At 40.8% G+C, this 22,427-nt stretch overlaps 1 protein-coding gene across 1 annotated transcript in view; it reads left to right on the top strand.

The window, feature by feature from the left end:
• The window catches only part of ltk (leukocyte receptor tyrosine kinase), an 87,794-nt gene that overhangs the window by 17,133 nt on the left and 48,234 nt on the right, over positions 1 to 22,427 (top strand). Inside the window, exons 2-6 of the mRNA XM_080413635.1 lie at positions 6,887 to 6,985; positions 11,413 to 11,568; positions 13,239 to 13,470; positions 15,994 to 16,133; positions 20,000 to 20,134. Coding sequence (XP_080269761.1) covers positions 6,887 to 6,985; positions 11,413 to 11,568; positions 13,239 to 13,470; positions 15,994 to 16,133; positions 20,000 to 20,134 — 762 coding nt within the window. The remainder of the gene's footprint in view (positions 1 to 6,886; positions 6,986 to 11,412; positions 11,569 to 13,238; positions 13,471 to 15,993; positions 16,134 to 19,999; positions 20,135 to 22,427) is intronic.

The raw sequence follows: 22,427 nt of genomic DNA, 5'->3' as shown, positions 1-22,427 counted from the left end.
AAAACCAGCAGTAATTGCATTTTATAGAAAATCGGTGAGGTCCAACCTGGCAAAGAAAATAGAATACATAATTACATAGGTTTGTCTATGAATGAAGTGGCCACAAGCGCCCACTCATAATAATGGAGCGGGGCTTTAGTGAGATAATGACAACAATCAGCAAAACGATGACAAGCGTCACACGCTGAAAGGCAATGAAGAGAGAGCCGGGAACAGAACATACTTCATATACATCTTTTATAACTAAAACAAAAACAAAAGAGTCATTCATTCCACTTCCAAAAAAATGTAGTTTCACATACATAAGTATAAAACAAATTATACCAAAACATAAGGAATAACATTCATTGACACTGTATATGACTATCAGGGATTTTTCATCTTTATTCCTCATGCTGCTTTTATGTTCAGAAATCCTTGTTTTTAACTGGCGTAGTGGTTTTACAAGAGATCCTTTCTATAAAATGCCATGTCTGCTGGTTTCGATTATACTGATGCTGGCTTGTGGCTGAAAAGCTTTCGTTTTTTGACCTCAGTAAATAGAAGATGATTGATCTGTGAGTGAAAGAATTCAGTTTGTTTTGATACTAGTCACAACCAACATACCCAACATAGTTTGGAAGATTGGAAGCTTTGTGTGCTTGTGCTTTTTGGGTGGGACAGTACTGGACAGCTTCACATGCTGTTCAGTGAACTAGGGGCGCAACAGTTAATCAAAGCAATCGATTTAATCTTTTATATAAACAAATATAGATTTTAATAAATTAATTTAATTGAACTTTTTTCAAACGTTTTCCAAAATACCCCAAATAGCAGATCTGCAAGCTCACAACGAGTCTTGATGCGGCACATTTTGAGCTCGTAGATAAGCTAAATTATTTTCCCTATTTTCATGGGACACTGTTGTACGATATAATAGGGCTTAATTGGTTCAGACTAATTGATTTAGTCGATTATAATTGGTTTAGATTAGAATTTAAAGAAGATAATTGATGGTTACAGACCTGCAGTGAACCTCCAAGAACAGTCCGTAAATTCGCAAGTTTGGCAGCAAGCAGTTGTTAACTGTAGCTATACATGTCTAACGAGGTGCAGAATTCTGGATAAATAGGCTAATACTACTAATTAGAAGAGAAAAGAAATCCCACCTGCTCTCAAGTGCTAGATGTCGACTGAGTTTCATAGGCCGATGTTTTGGGCCCATGCCTTCAGTCATTCATTAGGAGACGCAGATGAAGGCATTGGCCCGAAATGTTGGTCTGTTAAACTCAGTTGGCATCTACTGTAGCACTTGAGTGCGTGAAGCACAACCATGCCAGTATAATAGGCACGGTCACGAGAAAATTACTTACTGCAGTACTGGAAGTATTTTGGGATGAGGAACAATTGTACGTGTCTGTAGAAATGTTCTTTTTTTGTAGTTATTTTGTGGCAGTGGGGACATCATTGCTAATGTCCTCTTGTTGTAGGGCAGCCAAGCATGGTCTGACTGATCCTGTGCTGTGTCTGTGTGGCTGTTGGCCAAGCCTAATGCACTCTTAACTGCTCAACCCTATTTGTGTATGATTCACTGTGTGAATCAGCAGAGTGCACACTACAGTAGTATAGTATTAGTGCTGGTATAGTTCCATGTTAAAAACTCTTGTACAAATGTAACCAATGGATAGGCTACATTAACACAGAGGAGTTTTGTGTACATGATAGTGGTACTGTGCCGTCATATTAACATTTCGCATCATTTCCACTACTGTCACTGTGATATGATTCCTAGCCTAATGTATGAGTATGCATCCTCAGATTTAGACATTTACACTTCAGTCTGGTCAAATATTTTGTGTTTAAACATCCCTTAACATAGTGTTTCTAAAAGTGTGGTCCAAGGACCCCCAGGAGTTCTTGAGGGGGTTCCAGGTGGCACCCAGTTTAATATAGCGTTCAAATCAGTTTAACCAGGGCAGGTGCTGAGCTTCCTGAGCACTAGTGCTCTTTTACAGCAAGACCCTGCACACTCACAAACCTGGGAACTGCCCAGTACAACCACAGTTTTATACTGTTGGCCACTGAGCAGCTCCCCTGGAGCAGCTGCGGGTTCAGTGCCTTACCCAAGGGCACTTCAGCAGTGTCGAGGGAGGGGTGAGTGGTGGCCATTCACTTCCCTACCCAGATCTTTTCTGACGGTACGGGGGATTGCATGAGCCTCTCGGTTACAAATCGATTCTCTAACCTTAATAGGCCACCGCTGCACCCTTAAATACTTAATACCCTTAAATAGCTATTTGAAAATGTACAATCTGAGAGCTCACAACCAATGCATGGTGTGCTTGTAGAGATGCTATTTTTGAAAGATTTTGAAGAACCTTGAAATATTGTGGGAGAATTTTGAATATACAAATCTTATCTTATGGGGGTCCCTTACACAAAATCTTTTCAGATGATGGTCCGTGGCCAGATTATCGATTTGAGGGTCCTTGACATGAAAATGTTTCAGGGCCACTGCATTAACCTACCAGCAGTGCTCATGCCATACTCTGTAGCTGTGATGTGTCATTCTGCCAAGTCTGTACACAACTCTTGCCTGGATTTGTAGTTGTTTAGTGTTACCAGAAAGTATTATGGAATATTATTTTGTCAGTGAGTATTTTGTGGACAAGAAATACCCCAAGCATTGTGAGTCATAGAGGTGAGATATTTAATGTGACACATGTAAGCAATTTTATAAAACACATAGTTCCAATCCGTGATTAGGATTGGCTGAGCTGCGTTCGAAGCCATTGTAAAATGCTCTTAAACACACATCTGTGACTGCATGCGACATCAGTATTACTGCGCAACCGGTGTTTAGACTAATCATCTTTTGGGACCTTCCATGCATTTGCATAGCAACTTCCTTGTTTGTGCAGGCAGTCAGGAACTACTTTATTGTAGAAATTATTCTTGGAGTGAAATTTATATTAAAAACTGTCTAGGACTTTCATGTTGCCAATTAGTGAAGCGATGCGTATTCTTTTAGAACAGCTAAGCAGATTTTATAACAATGCCAACAAGTTTGTTTATCAGCTTGGCCAAGGTTATTGCGTTATGATTTGCAGGGATTCCGCCAGACCCGTTCAGTCTAGGCACATCACCGAGACTAAACGTAAAAAATATATACGACAGTGCCATTATATTAATAGTTGGGTTTTCCATCATGTACATTACATGATGGAAAACCTGTCACAAGCCTTATACCCTTACAGGAGAGCGTGCACTGGGGCTGAACGATCTTTAACGCTATTGAGATATTTGGCATAAATATTATTGAGTTATGAAACTTTCTATTCTGCAGCCCCAGCGTGCGCAGGAATGTGCACTGGTCTATTCTGCTGTCATGTGTGGTGGACTGAAGGATAAGAACCGTGACAGGATGATGTCTAGGAGTGGATCAGAACGTTGTTAGGCAGGCTGGTTGACAAAGCTTCACTCTCTATGGATAAAAAGCTCAACAGAAGCTCAGAAGAATTCTGGGGCAGTCTTCATTAGCGTCATGGTTTTCTTTAAAGGGACTACACCATGAATTTTTACTTTTCCTTCTTTCTTGTGTGTTTTTGGTCTCCCCTACCTCTCTTCTATCCCCAAAAATACCCCAGTTTGAGCACTCAGGCTTTCACAGCATATCTGGGGGTTTATGTAAATTGGTCTCAAAACAGGCCAAACTGATTTGGCCCCGAAAGTGACGTCACTAGCGGTACAATCCCTCCCGTTTTTCAGTTCCAACTTAGAAAAAGTTTTTATTAAAATTTATTTTTCCACTCAGAACCAGGAGATAACATGCATACAAACTGGCTCAATAGCGCCACGTGCAAATCAGGACAATGTGGTATTGCAGGTGAAAGTGCTTTATAAGCCAGAGAGAAGTTAGTTAGAATGAGTATATCTGAGGCTTGATTTAGGCTCAAACCTTTTGAAAAACGTTTGAGGGACATAAACAATATGATATTAAATATTAAATATTTTTTTTAAATTCTTGGTGTAGATCCTTTAAGTTCTCTCCAGAAGGTTTCTGGAAACATTTGAATAAGCTACATTTCCCCATCGCTCAGTCACTTCCTTACCACCTGAAAGTTTAGGACAGAGGAGCTGAGGGGAGGAAAGAAGTTTACCTTCTACTTTGCCTGGAACTGTCTTTGCATCTGCACTTGACAAAAGAAAATTGATTCTGTACTTTTTATATCGCTCAGTATAAGGTCTGCTAAATAAATGCCTAAATTCTAAATGATGCCGTACAGCGCATCCACTACCTCAGCTGCTCCAGCTCCAGTCAACCACATTCCTTCAACACCCAAGACATCAGCATCCCTCTGCTTACACAGTAAGTCAGTCTTGTCAGGGGTGTTTTAGCAGGACCCAAATGCAGGACAGAGTAGACGGGAATTCAGGGGATAAGCCAAATGTAATGCTCCAGTCGGGCCAGAAATACAGGAACACAAAGGCACGGTTCAGGCAGGATACACGGAATAAGCAAGTAACATAACAAGCAATGCAGGCTGATATCAACAGATGAGCGGCCTACTGACTGACTGAGGACAGAGCTTTTATACAGTACACAGGGGCGTTGATTAGGGAACAAGTAACAAGAAACAAGGAATGCAGGAATGGCCGGGTCTGATAGGTTGAGGGGAATGAGGCCTGTTGATGGGAATGTGGGCGTGGCAATCAGGTAATAGGGAAAGGAGGGAAAGTGTGATGGATGGTATTTGATGGGTGAGTGGAGAATCGCAGTTCAGGGGAGTAGAATGAAAAGTAGTTAAGAGGAGGGATAAACAGAGACAGAGAGGCAGATGACAGAAAGAGACAGACTGTGACAAGTCTAGACTCTAGAGTACAGCCAGCATTGGCCCACAGCCTAGAATACTGCTCCCGTGGTCAGCTGCAGTTTTCCAGATATGTACGGGCAGCTTTCAGAGCCAAGATGTTTTCAAAGCACAAAGTCAACACAGCCAGCGAGCTGGGCCTCAATCAGTGATGCGGCATTGGCTAGTGATGAGTCAGCTCACTTCCTCTATCATTCATTCTAGTTGTTTTGTTTTTTTGTAAAGCATCATACCAATAAAAGTGCTATATAAGTGCTATATATACATAAGATGCATTATTATCTATATTATTATTATTATTATCATTATTATCTATATGATCTATATTATTATTATTATTATTATTACAATTATTATTATTATTATTATTATTATTATTATTATTATTATTATTATTATTATAGTACAGAATGTCATATTTGTTGTATGTATGGTTTTGTTTAAATTAAGTCTCAAAATTACAGAATATCAAAAGATGCATTTAGCAGGGGGGGGGGTTCTTCTTCTTTGGGGGGTGTTCCAAATAAACTATTTTGGTACTTTAAGCTAATAATAGTCTACTTGGCTCTCGTTGTTTTGTCTCAATGTAATTTTTCCGGTGTCCATATTCAGCCATCTATGCATAGCTATTTTGTGTTCTATTTATTGCCAATGAATGGCTGCTCCGTCATTCTTCAGCACAACTCCCCATTTTCATCACCGTCTGCTTTTAATAAAGTGTCCCTGCTAATAATCTCATTAGTGCTGGTTGACCAACGTGACACTGCCTCAGAGGCATTAGCTAACACTAATGTCATTGTTGCGCGGGGTTAAGTTACGATGACCCGCTGTGATATCATCATCTCTGCCGTTGTGTCTGGTGAGCATGAAGGGGTCCTCTCACCCTCCCTAAGGCTAGTGACTGATGGCCATGTGTTCCATGTCCACCCCCAAAACAAAGCCAATTCCACTTCACTTTATTTTTGTTTGGTGTATCTGTGTATGGTCAGCTTCCAGTAACTTTGTTCATAATGAAATGAAATTGGATCAAACCAGCCTCTGCAATTAATCTCTTTGCCAAGTTGATGTTTTTCATACTGTCATTGCGCTAATTTCCACTGACCTTTGGAAGTGGGTCACTAAACTGTGATAATAAGCCCAAGGCTGTTAGAGTGCAGGAAAATCAAAGAACCCCAGAAATCTGACATCGACAGCTGGTCATCTAATAATGGCACTTACACGGGCAATAAGCTACTAATAAGGCCAGCTGACAGATACTCATGGGGGAGAGGGCACAGATGCACCATGGATAATGGCTGATCTCTCTGCAACAAATAGTCAGCATGGTGTTGTCACGCCAACGGATAAAAGCCTGTCACAGACATCAGGGGAAATACAGAAAAGGACAAGTTAAAGTATTGTTTAAACTGTGTTGTGTGTGTTGTGTTATTCTCAACATAATGGCTCTCTGCAGATACAAGGTCCATTCAGGGATATGAGGATGCTGTGGATGCTGTAAAATCATGCTTACTCCTTCCCAAAAAGAAAGGGACTTTGAAATGACGATTTGATGTGTGGGTACATAAGCTTCGTTTATACCACAGTACATTGCACGAGAGAGCTGCTTGCTGAATAACAGATTTTAAAGCTTGAATACCGGTATCCATTCTTTTTGGCAAGCAACTCCATTGCAGCTCTGTTGTACTACAGAGTATAAATTAAGCTTTACTCATCTCCTTCGAAAGGGCTCCCAGCTCTCCTTACCCGCAATCATTTCATACATAATGTAATATTCATATCGGAGTCCACAGTTCAAGGGCAGTGAATTCCCAGCTACTGTACAGTCGCTGTCTATCGTGACTCATAACTAGTGGCGATACCGCATGCTGTCATTGACTGTGCCTCAATCACTTTGCTCTCTCTAATTTAGCCTAAGTGCTGCGGCTTGAAAAAGCCATGGCAAGCTCTTTTTCCATCGATAAGTGAAACAACTAACCATTTTCTGTATCTCCCTACCCCTCTCGCTCTCACCCCCCCTCTCGCTCTCTGACCTGCAGTCTGCAGCACCAGCCATGCTCTTTTGGACAGATTTCTGGAGGAGAACTTTTCGGATCATTTGTTGCCTCATCAGTCAGACTCGGAGCATGATGGCCAAAGTAAGGTTTGCACACATGCACAGACACACATGTGCACACACGCACGCACGCACGCGCACACACACACACACACACACACACACACACACACACACACACACACACACACACACACACACACACACACACACACACACACACACACACACACAGTCTCACACACACACACACACACACACACACACACACACACACACACACACACACACACACACACACACACACACACACACACACACACACACACACACACACACACACACACACACACACACACAGGTGGGCATGCAGGCACTTCATCACTGCGCCACCCAAGCAACTATTTGTTTTATTATTGTTGAAGAGGCTCTAAGTGCAAGGATGTGACTGCCTGCAATGTTGCCACAGGTGTATTGTGCATGTAACAGTAAAAATCTAGAACCTTGAACACTGAATTTAAATGAATTAAGACTGACTGAGGAAAATGAGGAAGAAGGAATAAGAGGAAGAAAAAAAGACTGGGTGGGTTAAAAGAATAAAAGAGTAAGAAGCACTACTCTAAACAGAACTGAAGGACCTATCTATCTATTATTATTTGACATTGCTTTGATAGTATTAAGGAATGAGTCACCCCAGTAAAGGGTAAATGGTAAATGGTGCATTCATATAAACCAATTTACAATGTGCATTACATTCACCCCTTCACACTCCAATCACGAATTGAATACAATCAATCCATTCATACACCAACGACAGAGGAAACCTCGCAAGGCACCAACCTGCTCATCAGGAGCAGTTTATCTCGCTCAAGGTCACTTTAACCCATTCAACCTGGGAACGCATCTGTGTCATTTTAGATTTGAGCTATAACCTTTATTTTATACTTTGGCTATTCAAAAATAACAGATCTACAAGCTCATAGCGCGGCACTCGGTGCCACGCTATGAGCTTGTAGATCTGCTATTTTTGAATAATGTTTTTTAAAGTGAACATTTTTACTCAAATCTTTGCTTCTGGGGATTTTACAAATGTTTTCTAAATCCTTACAGTTTTCTTTTTGAAAAAAAACTATGTTACTATGATATCAGTGGTTCTCAAACCTTTTTCATGTCAAGGATCCCCAAAATGATATGTATTTGTCCACGGACCCCCCCCTATCTCAAAATATTTTGTTCCAGGGACCCCCGTCATAGAGCTATGAGCTTGTATATCTGCTATTTTTGAATAGCCAAAGTATAAAATAATGGTTACTGCTAAAATCTAAAATGACACAGTAAGCGTTCCCGGGAATTGAATGGGTTAAGTTACACTGAATTGTTTTGCAAACTTTCTGGCTACACAATTAACTGGGACATATTTATCATAATATGGGCCCAGATTTCATTACATCTTTGCCATTTAATTTAGTAGATGATCACTTCACTTATTTAGGACTTCAAATATCTAGAAACCCCAAACTCTATTCAAAGTGAATTTTGGAGAGAATTTGGAAATAAATATTGAGAATTAGAGGACTGCCATTAAGATGGTGGCCCTTCCAAGATTTCTATATCTGTTCCAGAATCTGCCAATTGTAGTTTCTGCTAAGAAACTGGGTTCAATAATGTTATCACGTCTGAAGACCAAAAGGCTTTGATGCTTGGAATGGTTGCAGCCAAGAAAATGATTGTACTGGACTGAGAGTCACCCTCTGCTCCCTGTTTTTAAAAATGGCTTAATGAAATGATTGTAATCATGCAGAGGGAGAGAATACAATTTCATAGATCCAACATGCATGGGACCCATTCATAAACGATCTGATCTGGTGAATGTACCATAGGCAAATTAATGCAATGATTTATGTGTGTACAATGTACAGGCTGTGCAGTTGTGTTAGCTTTTTTTATTCTATTTATTTCTTTTTTTCTCCTTTTTTGTATTTTTGTGTGTGTCCTTTTATAGTCTTTCATTTTTTTCTCTTTCTCTCTTTCTCTCTTTCTCTCTTTCTCTCTTTCTCTATTTCTCTCTCTCTCTTTGTTAAAGTTGAATAAAAAACAATACTGTTGTTAAATTGATCCGAAGGCCACACACAGCTCCACTCACCGAAACGCCTAAGCACATACTGTTGTGAAAAATGGCAGATGTTTTTTAAACCACTGTTCTAAATACTAAAGTTTTCCGAAAAATGTATGTTATATAGGCCTATATATAGCTAAAATCTAAAATGACACAGATGCTTTCCCGGTTTTAATGGCTTAACCTGACACAGCTTTTCTTTTTTCTTTTGGTGGAGGTGATGGGCTAGTTCAAATAAAAATGTCAACTTCATGTCGATTTTGCTATTTGAATTAGGAAGAAGATCAGAACTGGATCCGCAGGTCCAGTCCTTCAAATAGTATAATACATAGTACAATAAACAAGAAGAACTAAAAACGATGTTGGGTTTTGTACTGTTTTATTGGCAGAATCTGCTTTGTTTTTAAAACAAAAGAGCAGCTATTGAAAATATCTCTCCAATATTTGGAGTTACATCATAGCTACACAACCCAAACCTCTACCAAAGCCTCATTTTGCTTTAAGACACCAGCGACAGTTTGGCAGTGACAAAATACTGTAAATAGCCTGCTTCATTCTTGCGTCATCTGCGATCAGAGGAGAAAGCTCCTTTTTCAGCTTATTTATGACAGGAAAACATAAAACAAAGTGGATTTTCAGCAAAGGACTGATTTAATAATGTCTGACCTTACGGTCAAAGGGTCTGGGGGTTTTCCTCTCTCCTGTGTGCCCCGGAGGGCTTTTCTCTGTGCCATGTGGCTCGTTAGCGGTCATTTCCTCTCCGACGCCAGCATCACATGATGCATCACAAGCATCCCCCATCTCCTTTAAACATCTTTCTCCTATCCATTTTCCCCCTTTTTATCTCTTATTTCTCCTCGACCTAAAAAAATAGTCAATCAATCAGCTGTGTTAATTTATTAATTTGTAACTGAGCGGGTAAAATTTGGTAAAAGGACCATTTTGGGGTCCCTTTGGTAACATTTGTACAATTCTCAGAGCTAAACTAACACTGACTGAGCTGAATTAAAGCTGCAGTTCGTACGCTTTTTGTCACACCCAGGATTTGACCCCGGGTCTCCCTAGCGTGGGAGACTACATTTCTTTCAAGAGGGAATCCCCATTTGGCCAGGGGTAGATATTGCCTTCAGGCAGTACTGCTTGTGTCAGGTGTCAGGTAGGAGTGTAAGGTGCCCTATGCAGTATCTGACACCTGGGTCTACATTTCTCAGAGGAGGGAGACCACCTCCAACCACTGCTGATATACTAGTTATATTGTTATCATTTTTTAATTGTTTACTATAAAGATACAAGATAAAATAATAATAATAATAATAATGATCATTATTATTATTATTATTAAAATAAGGATTGCCGTTTTAACACTGAGGATTACTGTACCTTGTGTTTTCTTTTCTGTTTCTTCCACCCCCCCCCCCCCCCCCCCTTCGATTCCTTATAATCATAACAGCTGTTTTCTCTTCCAGATGATTTGTTCCCTTGTCAGCCATGATTAGGGATGACTGTAGATCTGCTATGTAATCATGCCTGCTGCTACCCTACATTTATGGGGAGATTTGTGGGAAATTTGTGCCGAGTTTGAGAATTATGTAAACGCTTTTTTTTGTTTTGTCTCTTGGGGAAAAAAAAAAATGCTACTTCTCTCAGGAACTCATCCGCCTAGGTTTGAGATTTATTCTATGATTTATTTATAATTGTTTTCTTCTTTATACTTTTCCCCCACAAAATGTTCCCTGTCACTGCTGAACCCTGTCACTGTTGGTCTTATATGCACCACTTACAATTTTGGGGAGGGTGTAGACATGTTGTGTTCCTACAGTATGTTAATGAACAACTGTAATTAGCCATTTCATTCACTCATTTGTGTTTAGCACATACATAGTGATGGTGGTAATACATATAGTGTATAAAAAACAGTCCTGGTACAGTATGTATTGTAATTTATTTTCCATCTGTAGCAAACACGATACTGAAAAACAGCATTTGTACCTACCTAAATAAATAAATAAATAAATACACCACAGCTTGTTGTGGATGCGCTCAAATAAACACAGAGTCCCAGATTCCCAGCCATCACTCCAGAGCTCATTTGAGGATTGTCTTGTTGTTTGTTCCCTGGTTAATTGTGTGGAAAATATGCTGTTATGACGGACCTTTTTTTTGGGTGCTATACTTCTGTGTGTTCTGAAACATCAGAACACACTTGTGGATCATGCTGTATGGGTTAAAAGATGACCCCACCAAACTGATCAAAGAAGCACAATATTATTATTACTCATCATTATTAGCAATAGTTATAGTATAGTTATAATAGTACAGTATCATACTTAGTTTCAGGGATAATTAAGTAAAGTGAAAACTCCTTTGTCTCTGTCTGTCTGCGTTCCATGCAGTTACCTCCTGTGATTTTGAATCTCCCTGCTCCTGGACTATGTCAAATGACACCACGCAAAGGGACTGGTCGATCGCGTCTCCGTGGCAACGCGGAGCAGGCAGCCAGACTGCCGGGGTGATGCCTGCCACTGACCAGTCAGAGGGAACACCTGGCGGTAAGAGTGCACGTAAATGCACTTCATAGTTCATACTGTGTGTTTCTGACAGGCATGCACAGGATTCACAGTTCACATAGTTTGTTCTGCAAGGAGGTTGTATAATAACGCACTTAAGGTCCACTCACACTGAGCACTATAACTATAACGATAACTATGCCGTTCAATTGACTTAAAATATTTTTATAGGTATGGTTATAATGCTCAATACGAACGGCCCTATACAAATGGCCCTTTACATTGTACTGCAAGGGGGTTATAATAACTTGTTGTTCTCAGATATAGTATAAACACTAAAATCCTGAGTGTTCGTTTAACTTAGTTACAAATGGATAAATTAAAGTTGAGGATTTTACTGCGTACGGGTTTGACAGTTCCATACAGAATTCACACAGTTCCTTCAGCAAGTGGGTTATAATAACACGTTCTCAGATATAGTAAATGATCCGCTCTGACATGTGCATTGAATGACCAGCTCTTGATGTTGTGAATGTGAGGTTTGGGGTTTATATTGTGCTTTATTCTATTGTATGTAAGTGGGTGGGAGGTTGTTTGTACATATTTATGTGTTGTTTTATTTACTTTGTATGAAATGTGCTATACAAATCAAACTGACTTGACTTAACCACTCAAGCCCTACTGTATATAATTAGTTGGCCGGGGTCCCCCAGGGCTCTCTATACTTGGCCCCCTCCTTTAATCTAAAAGCTCAAAATGTGTCGCAATGCAACACGTTGTGAGCTTGTAAATCGGCGTGTGCCAAATGTTCTTCCAGAATAGGGATGCTGCAGTAGGGTCCGTGTGGTTAGCGTGTTGAGCGTGTTGGATGCTATTGTTCCAGTGGTTCTCAAAGTGGGGTCCAGGGACCCGTATATGGACACTATTAGACATTCTTACTGGGCGTCCTCTTGTATTTTCTTGTATGTTGCTTTGACTGTGATGTCTTTCCATCATGCAGTATCTTTAGTTTAGTATCCATCATGCTGTATTTTTTTTCTTGCCCTGCAATCTGTATTTTTAACTGCTGTACTGTCTTTGGCGACTGTATTTCCCTCGCGGGATCAATGAAGGTTTTGTCTTATCTTATCTTATGTTTCCTTGAGAGGCGCTCGGGTGGCGCAGTGGTAAAGTCACTGCCCACCACCACGGAGGTTGTGGGTTTTAATCCACCGTGGTGCAACCGGCTTTGTCGAGCGTCTACACGAACACAATTGGCCCGTGTTCGGGGGAGGGAAGTCGGGCAGGGAGGGTGATATCGGTCATTGCACGTACTCCTACGTGTTGGGGCGTCAGTAGGATACGACAGCAGTGACAACACAGAAATGTGTGTGGCGAGGAATTAATTGGCATAACGACTAAATTGGGGAGAAAAAGGGGTAAAAAAGAATTGGCTACTCTAAATTTTAATTAAAAAAAAAGACAAAAAAGGGGGGGGAAAAGTTTCCTTGAGGGGGTTCCAAATGGACCCTTCCTGGTCTGTAACTCTGAGAGTGAACAAATGGAACCAAGTGGACCTTGCGGGTCCTCTTGGTTCCATTTGTTCACTCTCAGAGTTATGAGGGTCTTTGAAATTACAAAAGTTTGAGAACCACTTTATCATTCAATTCACGGGCACTTTGACAAGGAATGACAATCTTTTTTCTTTCTCCTTTTTGCTCCATCCCCCAAAGGTCATTTCCTGCTTCTAGCTCCCTCCTCCTCTGCCGCCCAGCGCTCTGGGAGCTATGAGTACCAGCTGACCAGCCCGGTGCTGCCAGGCAGCGGTGAGCTGTGCCACCTGCAGCTGGCTCTCTATGAGGCCGGCCCGGCGGTCGGAAACCTTACCCTCCTGGTCAAACCCGTCCTGTCAGCTCCAGCCCTTACCTCTGTGCTTCTCAACCACAAGAGACAAGAGAGCGCCAGGTCAGCACTTACATCTTCTCTTTTGTCGGAATACAGTGTCTGAGTAAAGGTTGACATACTGTAGGCCTATCAGAACATTAAAAAAGGTTCCGGTGACGTCATGGCCAAGACAAACGCGTGAATCACAAGCTCCGCCGAGCCCTATTAAAATAGCCCTAAAAACTATGTAAAAACTAACAAATGATGAAGGAAATGTATTGACATGGTCGCTAAAGAATGTTGAGAGACAAGAACATTAAAAAAAATACCTTTTACATCATGGGTCTTCAACACGGGGTCCGGGACCTCTATGGGGTCCTCAGAGTTACTACAAGGGGTCCACTACGTTTTTGTGTGATAGTAACATTTTGTATTTTTATTTCTTTGTTTGTGTATTTATATATAAAAAAATATGTCTGAAATTACACATTAACATGAATCCAAAAATATTATTATTAGCAAAGATAATGAGTAAACAAACAAACATTTAATTTACACAACAGAACACTGATGATAGTGCTGTCGAATCTATGAAGCCATCAAAGCTGACAATCTTTGGTGGTCCAATCTCTACCATGTCAGACCAAAGTTGACAGCTCTCTTTTGAGTGTCCGTTGTTGCGGACATGTCCTTAGTATCGATCTTATGCTAAAGCACTGCCATCTCCAGACCAGCTAAAAGCTTGCTTGTATGTGCACCCTGGAAATGAATGTATAATTGGTTATGACAGGAGCAGGATGGATGACCGAATGCAATAAGGTTGTATGTCTTTGTTAGTGACTGTTAGGTAATGCAGCATGCAATTCTGTTATGAGAGAGGTTTTTACTTCAGTCACAGTAAAAAATACCGGTAGGCTGGTTTCATCCGTCCAGCCTAACCCCAGCTCAGTTGTGGCTGAGTGTATTCACAAGGCTTCTGTAGTTACTACAGGACTGTGTGTTTAGGAATTACATGATATTTCTGATGGAAAGGCTGTTTATGTAGCGATAAGATTCTTCTTGCCATGACAAGGTTAATGGCTATAGTAGGTGATCTCTTTTGGTCCTACAGTACACTATGTGTGTACTACAGTTAATGTACCGTTAGTAGATACAGGATATGGAGTATTTTTTTAAAGTGGTCATTAGCCCTTCAAGGACTCAAGCACAACAAAAGCCTAATTTATTTAGATCTACAAGTGCTCAAATAGATCTACAATCTACACGTTGTGCTGCGACATATTCTGAGCTTGTAGATGGGCTAATTTGGTGCAAGACACCGGCAAATAAGAATGAATCAGGTGTAAAGTATTTGAGCAAGTATGAATTTGATTGATACTGGAGTGTTGTCTTTTATTCGTATAAAGTCTAAGTGTAAGTCTAATTTGTACCGCTTGTTGTGTAAATACCAAATGATCTTTCACAGAATTTTGCGTGTGGGGGTGTGTTGGTCTTAAAATGAGGTGTGGGTCTGGGTGTGCGCTCTGCGTTTAGACCAGGTAAAAGCTGGTTTTAACGCAGAGAGCAAATGTTTCCTTAGTATTGATGCAGCGCATCATTGATTAGATATGCTTAGGTGGGTTCACAATGTGCGCACAATGATTGCAGTCCTCCGATTTCAACACTCACTTTCAACAATTTAGGTGACACTTTCTGAGACACTCCGCATTGAGGGTGAAAAAAGAATTCACTTGGCCATTATCCATATTATATGTCAAGTATGCGTTGCCATCATCAGCCAATTGGCCATATAGCCTACAGGGCCATTCAAGCACGATAACTATAACTATAAAGATAATTATGTGAGCGCTCCCACTGATGATTGGCAACATTCTGTAAACAGTGGCACAAACAGGTGCTGTGCACACAGTCTGCAGCATCTGAGCGCGCAGGGCAGGGCAGAGAGAGAGAGAGAGAGAGAGAAATAGAGAGAGAGAGAGAGAGAGAGAGAGAGAGAGAGAGAGAGAGAGAGAGAGAGAGAGAGAGAGAGAGAGAGAGAGAGAGAGAGAGAGAGAGAGAGAGAGAGAGAGAGAGAGAATAGATGCATTACATTTATCTCAGTATATCCCACTCCCAGGGTGAGGGAGTGGGACATATTCTATTGATCTATAAATATCATTGGTGCAATTTATAAAAGAAAAAAAGTGTATATATAATTCAAAAAGAATTCCCTGACAGGCTTGTCCGTGATAGATTAATGGGATTTAGAATGTATAGCTAGTCAACTCATTCCCAACCTGTGTGTGTGTGTGTGTGTGTGTGTGTGTGTGTGTGTGTGTGTGTGTGTGTGTGTGTGTGTGTGTGTGTGTGTGTGTGTGTGTGTGTGTGTGTGTGTGTGTGTATATTACTGTATGCGAGTATACTGCAGTTGTACACTGTACTCCTTTCTTGATACTCCACTTGACTTAACAGCATACCCTTTCTCTTCTTTATGGTCCCATATTTCAAACATTATATTTCCTAAACCGTTAAGACAGTATTTGAAATCAGTCAAGGGCCATACAGGCCAAACTCTCAACATTGTACACAATCTCCAAAACATCTGTCTGTAATTGGTTACTGCAGAGCTGAGTGGGAGGTTCTGGAAGCTGTCATTGGCCAAGTGGACGAGCCCTTCCAGGTGACTTTGCTCTACACTTCCTCTGTGTGGCAGGAAGGGGCCACTCTGGCGGTGGATTCACTGGAGTTCAGAGACTGTGATCTGGGTGAGTTCAATGCCCCATTCGGAGGCCATACTGTATTTTACTATATTGTGGTTTTGCTCATAATTTCAAGGGCTGGATGTTAGCTTCAGTAGCAGTTGTACAGTAGTTCAAAGGTCTTTACTGAGCCTCCTTGAAGCTGGGTTATTATTTTATTTTGGTCTTGGTGTTTGTCCATGGTCTGTTCACAGCACACAACATTAAAAAAAACACACCATAAAACCTTCTACACTGTGACATCCTTTAAAGGTAGTGTAAGTGATTTGCAAAGTTTCAAATAATTGCAAAATGGGTATATGTTCTGATAGTACTCGTTACTATAGGGTGTCCTGTCCATGTAAGGAGTCTCCATGTCTCTCCAGCTCTTTATAAAACAGAAAATGTATTTTGTAGTTTTTTTGTTTTTTTTTGTAGTTTCATTTCCAATTTTATCCAACCAGGACAGAGAACTCAATCAGGACACAGATTAAACAAGTGAAATTGGAAGTGATGACACTAAGAAATGAGCATGCAAAATTTGAACTGAAAACTATACAAATTAAGCTTAAAAATTGGTACTTTCTCCTGATTGGCTGAGATTTTGACACCTACCGAAAAATGTATTTTCTGTTTATTAAAGAGCTGGAGAGACAGGGAGACATCTGTTACTGAAAAAACACTATATAGCAATGATTACTATCAGAATATAGTATTTTAACCTTTTAAAAAAATACTTTTTGTTTTAACCAAAAAATATCACTTACCCTACCTTTAACTCTTATTTGTACACTCTGAGTTTTTGCTGTGTATGTGCTAAAACAAAACATGGAGTCTGTAGATTCTGTATCAAACAGTCTAACTTTCGTCACATTGGCCTATCATATTAAACCACAGATCACAACACTGGCAGGCACAGCAGACATTGAAACTTTCAAGATGTATTATTTGGTTAGGTATAGATGTCTGTGAAATAGAATTTAAACCGTAACTTCCCAGTGAAAACAATACTAATGAAATTATTTTAAGAGGGCAGCAGCTCCTTTGGGCACAACATTGGATTCCAATGTTATTAGGGCCAACACTGATATAGTGTAGTGCCTGTTCAGGGTGTGGCCGTTTGGAGTGCATGCCCATTCGGAGCGGCCGACGGCTTGGCTCCCGGTACTGCTGCTTGCTGCACTGTTGAGAACCGCTCAACCAATCAACTTCACACTCAACATTGCATTCCCTTGTGTCCTCAGCAATACTCCCACCAAGTGTGAAGTCGGTCGGATGAACAGTTCCCAAGATATGTGAATGACAGACACATACATAGAGATTCCTTGGAATTTATAGATTGTCATAGCACTATCAAAGTAGAAATCAAATGAAGGCGAAACATTCTGCAAAAATAGCCAATGCTCACAATGCATTGCAGGCTTGTACAGTAGATCAACTATTTTTGGCTAATGGATTTGGTGTAGAGGGAAAAAAGGATGGGACCAACCAAGTATAGACCCATACATGTACACGTCAACGGAAGTATATAGGGTTTATGTGGTGTGAAGACTGAACCAAACCAACACTCAGAGACAGTATGTTGAAAGCCTTAAACAGGCATTTATTTAGAATAATGGCACAGAGGTAATGGAGGAGAGCTCCAAAAGGTAAGTAAATAAGGTCAGTTAAAACATAGATTCTTCCCAATCGGGATTTGTGCCGTGCACTTTTTCATGCGTTGTAGTTCCTGCACATTGTCATGCATTTCAATCCATGCACATTTCCATTAGACTTCAGCAGGGTCATATGTTGCCTATAACAGAAAAGACTACATTAGTATGTCGCTTAAACACCAAGGATATGGAGGAGAATAAGTGGAGGTTATCGCTTACCGCCTGAGCACCCGTCTGATCAACGTGGAAACGAGAGCCAGTGAATACTGAGGCAGAGACAGTGCTTTTCTTCATAGGGTGCGTTCGGAAATACAGCACTGAGCGCACTGGCCAATACAAACTAATACAGTAGGTGAGTGCGCTCCGGTGCGCAATTTCCGAACGCACCCATAGTGTAGGCTCCCAGCTGGCCAGCGCAGGTGCGCCCAAATCAGGTTGATTGAGAAGGTAGATTGGCTGGTAGCGTCCCTCGATGACGCGTCACAGACTGGGGCGTGGTCTTCTTGGCCGTGCTCTGCCTCTGTCCCACTGTCTCTCCCCGTTGAGGTGCTTACCTGACAGGCGGTTGCCTAGCGACACTTAATTATGTTTTAAGTATTCCAGACCAGTCGCCTATCCGTGTCTCCTTACTGTCATCTCCACTCTAGCCTTCCTCTATACTGTAGCCTGCTTGTCCTAATTTGCACCTGCCTTTTAGGGTTTGAGAAATTCTACGCAAATCTGTCCTCGTATTTTCGTGACTGGTAGTAAATGGTAAATGGAATGGTAAATGGACTGCTTTTATATACTGCCTTTCTACTTTTAGAATGTACTTTATTCAGGCGTTCACGCACGCACACGCACACGCACACGCACACGCACACACACACACACACACACACACACACACACACACACACACACACACACACACACACACACACACACACACACTGCAACAGCACAGATACCCTGTTACACATTACATGCTAAGGCAGTACACAACATATTCAATGACAGCGATGACAACAGCAGAGGCAACCAATGCAAGGCACCGACCTGCTCATTGGGAGCAGCTTGGGGTTCAGTGTCTTGCTCAAGGACACTTCGGCACACAGCCAGGAGGGGCCAGGGATCGAAGTGGGAACATTCTGTCTCCCAGGCAGCTGTCGTATCTCCTGAACCATTGCCGCTCCTAAATTAACTCCAGCAGAATGTGTAATCAACTACACGCATGATCATACCTCCTCCGTCCATTACTTGTTCGGTCCTCGGTTAACCCATTCAATCCGGTAACGCATCTGTGTCATTTTTTATTTCTTTGGCTTTTAAAAAATAGCAGATCTACACTATGAGCTTGTATATCTGCTATTTTTGAAAAATCTTGAACATTTGTGCAAATCTTTGAATATATATTTTTTAAAGCTAACATTTATAAAATATATTGTTCCAGGGACCTCCAGAAGCAAAGATTTTAGTTAAAAATGTTGTTTCAAAAAATATATGTATTCAATGATTTGCACAAATGTTCAAGCTTGTAGCGCAGCACTCGGTGCCGCGCTATGAGCTTGTAGATCTGCTATTTTTGAATAGCCAAAGTATAAAATAATGGTTATTAGCTCAAATCTAAAATGACACAGATGCATCCAGCCCATGTTCCCGTGTTGAACGGGTTAATTAATGAGAGAGGCGCACGCAAGTCAGGCTTGTTTCCAAGTCTGGACACCTGTTTGATTGAATGTATGCGTTTACGTGTGTCATTTAATGACATGCCTGTTTCAAGGTGCAGAACGCTTATAAATCAGGCCCTGAGAATACTGTTGTATCAGATCACCTTAAGAGGTATTCATGTAACAAGAACAATTTTTTTTCATTAGATAATTATAATTATTATCAATAAAGGTTTAAAGTGTTTTAAATGGGATTAATAAGTTTGAATCAGGTTGTAGCATGTAGAATGTTTTGCATTTGGAAAAGCTGAGGTTTTCAAGCAATAACAGGACTCACATTTTCATTCAAATTTGGAATTCTTTAAGAGTTTTTCATGAGAAATGAACATACCGTATAATGATATGTATATTCCCTATTGCTGTATACGTAACCTTCTCATTAATAATGCTGAAGTCTGATTTTTTTTGTGATTGTGAACCTACTTGACCGTGATAAGAGATATGAGAAATATGATATATGAATGTTGTATTAAGTGTTTTTATTTAAAAAAAAAATGAAAATAAATATTTAAAAAAAAAAAATCCACAGGTCACCATGACCCAGATCTGGGTGCAGAGTGTGAGGAGTCCTTCCACTGTGACACTGGAGGATGCATCGACCAGAGCCGAGTGTGTGACTTCCACAGTGACTGTCCTCTGGGAGAGGATGAGGGATTCATCTGTGGTGAGTCTTGCAGTTTCTCGTATCACTCTCAGACCGATGTGGGTCAAACAGAGTGATGCTGGTAAATAAACTTTACACAGCCGTCGCTCAAAAAGCCAGAAACTGTTTGGCACTACAGTGATCCTGTCAAATTGGTTTCTGCAGTCTGAGCAAAACACAGATTTCGTTGCAGTTGTTTCAAACATAATTATAGAGTTACTGTAGCAAAACCACTGTACAAAAATGTGGATGACAATGAAAAAGACTTGGCATATTTTTCAACTCATGCTTAAAGCAGTGATTAATCTTCTGAATTCAGGCCGCATTTTAAGCGATTTAAGCTAGAAAAGCACATACGGTATGTGCGTTGAACTGAATTTTGCTATTCATTTTTTATACTGTTTCAGCCTCTCTGGATAAACTGATAGCTAGCTACTCAGCTTCAGACTATGATTTTTACTTCGTCAGACAACAGCATTGCACACCAAAAATATCTGCAAGCTCACGTGTTGTGATGTACTATGACAGAGTATGCATTAAGCATAAAGGTTACACATGGAGAGCATTTATTTCTTGTGATTTTAATTTGCATTCATTTAAACTGTTTTTGTCATTAATACATCCACACACAACTTGAATATTAACGCATTAAGACCTGAGGCCGATTAATTTGAAGACGGTGTGCGGGAGTTTTTTCTTTCAGATTATTATGATAAAATCAGACACGTGCATGCGGATCTTGGGCTGGGGGGTAGGCAGTGTGTGGGTGGGGTAAGTGTTATGCAATGCAGAGATGTACTTAAGCAGGCCAGGCCAAAAGGACAGAAAGTGGTGGTACAGTACAGTGCTGGCAGCCAGTATGCCACTTGCATTAACTGTATTAAAGTTTAAGACCATGATAAATTGATAATCCTTTGGCTGGAGGCATTAGATTAGCCAGCAAGTGGCCACGTTGCAACTCAATTGCAATGCAAGAGCGTCCAACACTGAAGGTACTGCATAGGAATATACACAAGCCATCAATATAGGTCTTAAGACACGTTTTGTTAAGACATACGTTATTGAGACATCTTGATAAATGATAGTTTTAAGATTAATTAGAAATGCAGTATCAGTTCCTCAAGTTAAGTGTGATCAATAGATTTTTCACATGTGTACAGCTCACAGACATTTAAATCATGATTTAATTATCAAAATACACATTCCAGCAAATATATGATTGTATACATATGTACTGTATAAGACTGCTGTTTTAAAAAACTACTGCAACCGTGTTTATTAGTCTTGGCATCAAGGCCACTTTCAAGCAACAATGATAAGGAACATTATCAGCTACCAACTGGCTGTCAGAAGAGCTTTTGAAAAGGCTAGATGCAGCACAATGTTAAGGTGTGCATGTGGCGATGTCAGGGCCGGATTACCCATACGCCGTAGGGGGCGAGTGCCCTGGGGCACCAGCCAATGGGGCACCCAAAAAAAAAACAATTAAATGACAATTAAATAACATAACCCTAACCCTAAAACGTAAAGTAACCAAAAAACGAAAAGAAACTAACAATATCCGCCAAAACAACAACCTCCCTCAGCCTCAAGCCATATCGCCGCCCCAGGGAGCAGGGGGGGGGGGGGACTTCACCTTGAGGTCACCCTGGGGAACCACATAGTGCTAATCCGGCCCTGTACTGGGCGATGTACATATTATACATCATGTTTACAGGCGGCCGTTGTTAAGAGGGTAAAAAGGCCGCCTGTGAATCAGAAGGTCACTGGTTTGCCCCCCATTTTGCCCAGTCATGTGTGAATCTCATTGAAAAGTAGAGATATCTGACTAACTACAAGTTTTCTGCCAGAACTTTCAGTGACCTAAAATCACACAATTAACTGTTGGGTGAGTAGCCTACTCACGGAACACTGAATCAATGTCCCGGCTTATGGTTCTTTGTTGTTGTTAGATATATAATCAAATGTTTTGTGTCCCTCTGTGGATTATATTTGCACCCATCTGTATTTTCTACTGGCGCTGGGCTCGTTGTGTGCCACAAGGGGCTGCATATGTTTTTGTTTTGTTTTGTTTGCTTTTTACTTGGAATACTTTGCGTTGCCCCCTTTAGTTTTTCAAATACCCCGTCATTGATACTCTGCTGCCTCAGGACCTGAGTAGTCCATCATGATCTCCTTCGAGTTCAGGATGTTTATTTTCCTTGTTGTCGGAATCTGTAATATTGTCCATTAGTTGTCTTGCACATATAGTATTCAAGGTCGGTCGTAGATGACCAGCCGGCTCAACCCTTAGCTTTCCCAGTGTATGTGTTGA

This window comes from Gymnoscopelus braueri, assembly GCF_963280865.1.
Source record: "Gymnoscopelus braueri genome assembly, chromosome: 19".
Lineage (NCBI taxonomy): Eukaryota > Metazoa > Chordata > Actinopteri > Myctophiformes > Myctophidae > Gymnoscopelus > Gymnoscopelus braueri.
This window is presented reverse-complemented; position numbering and strand designations above follow the sequence as displayed.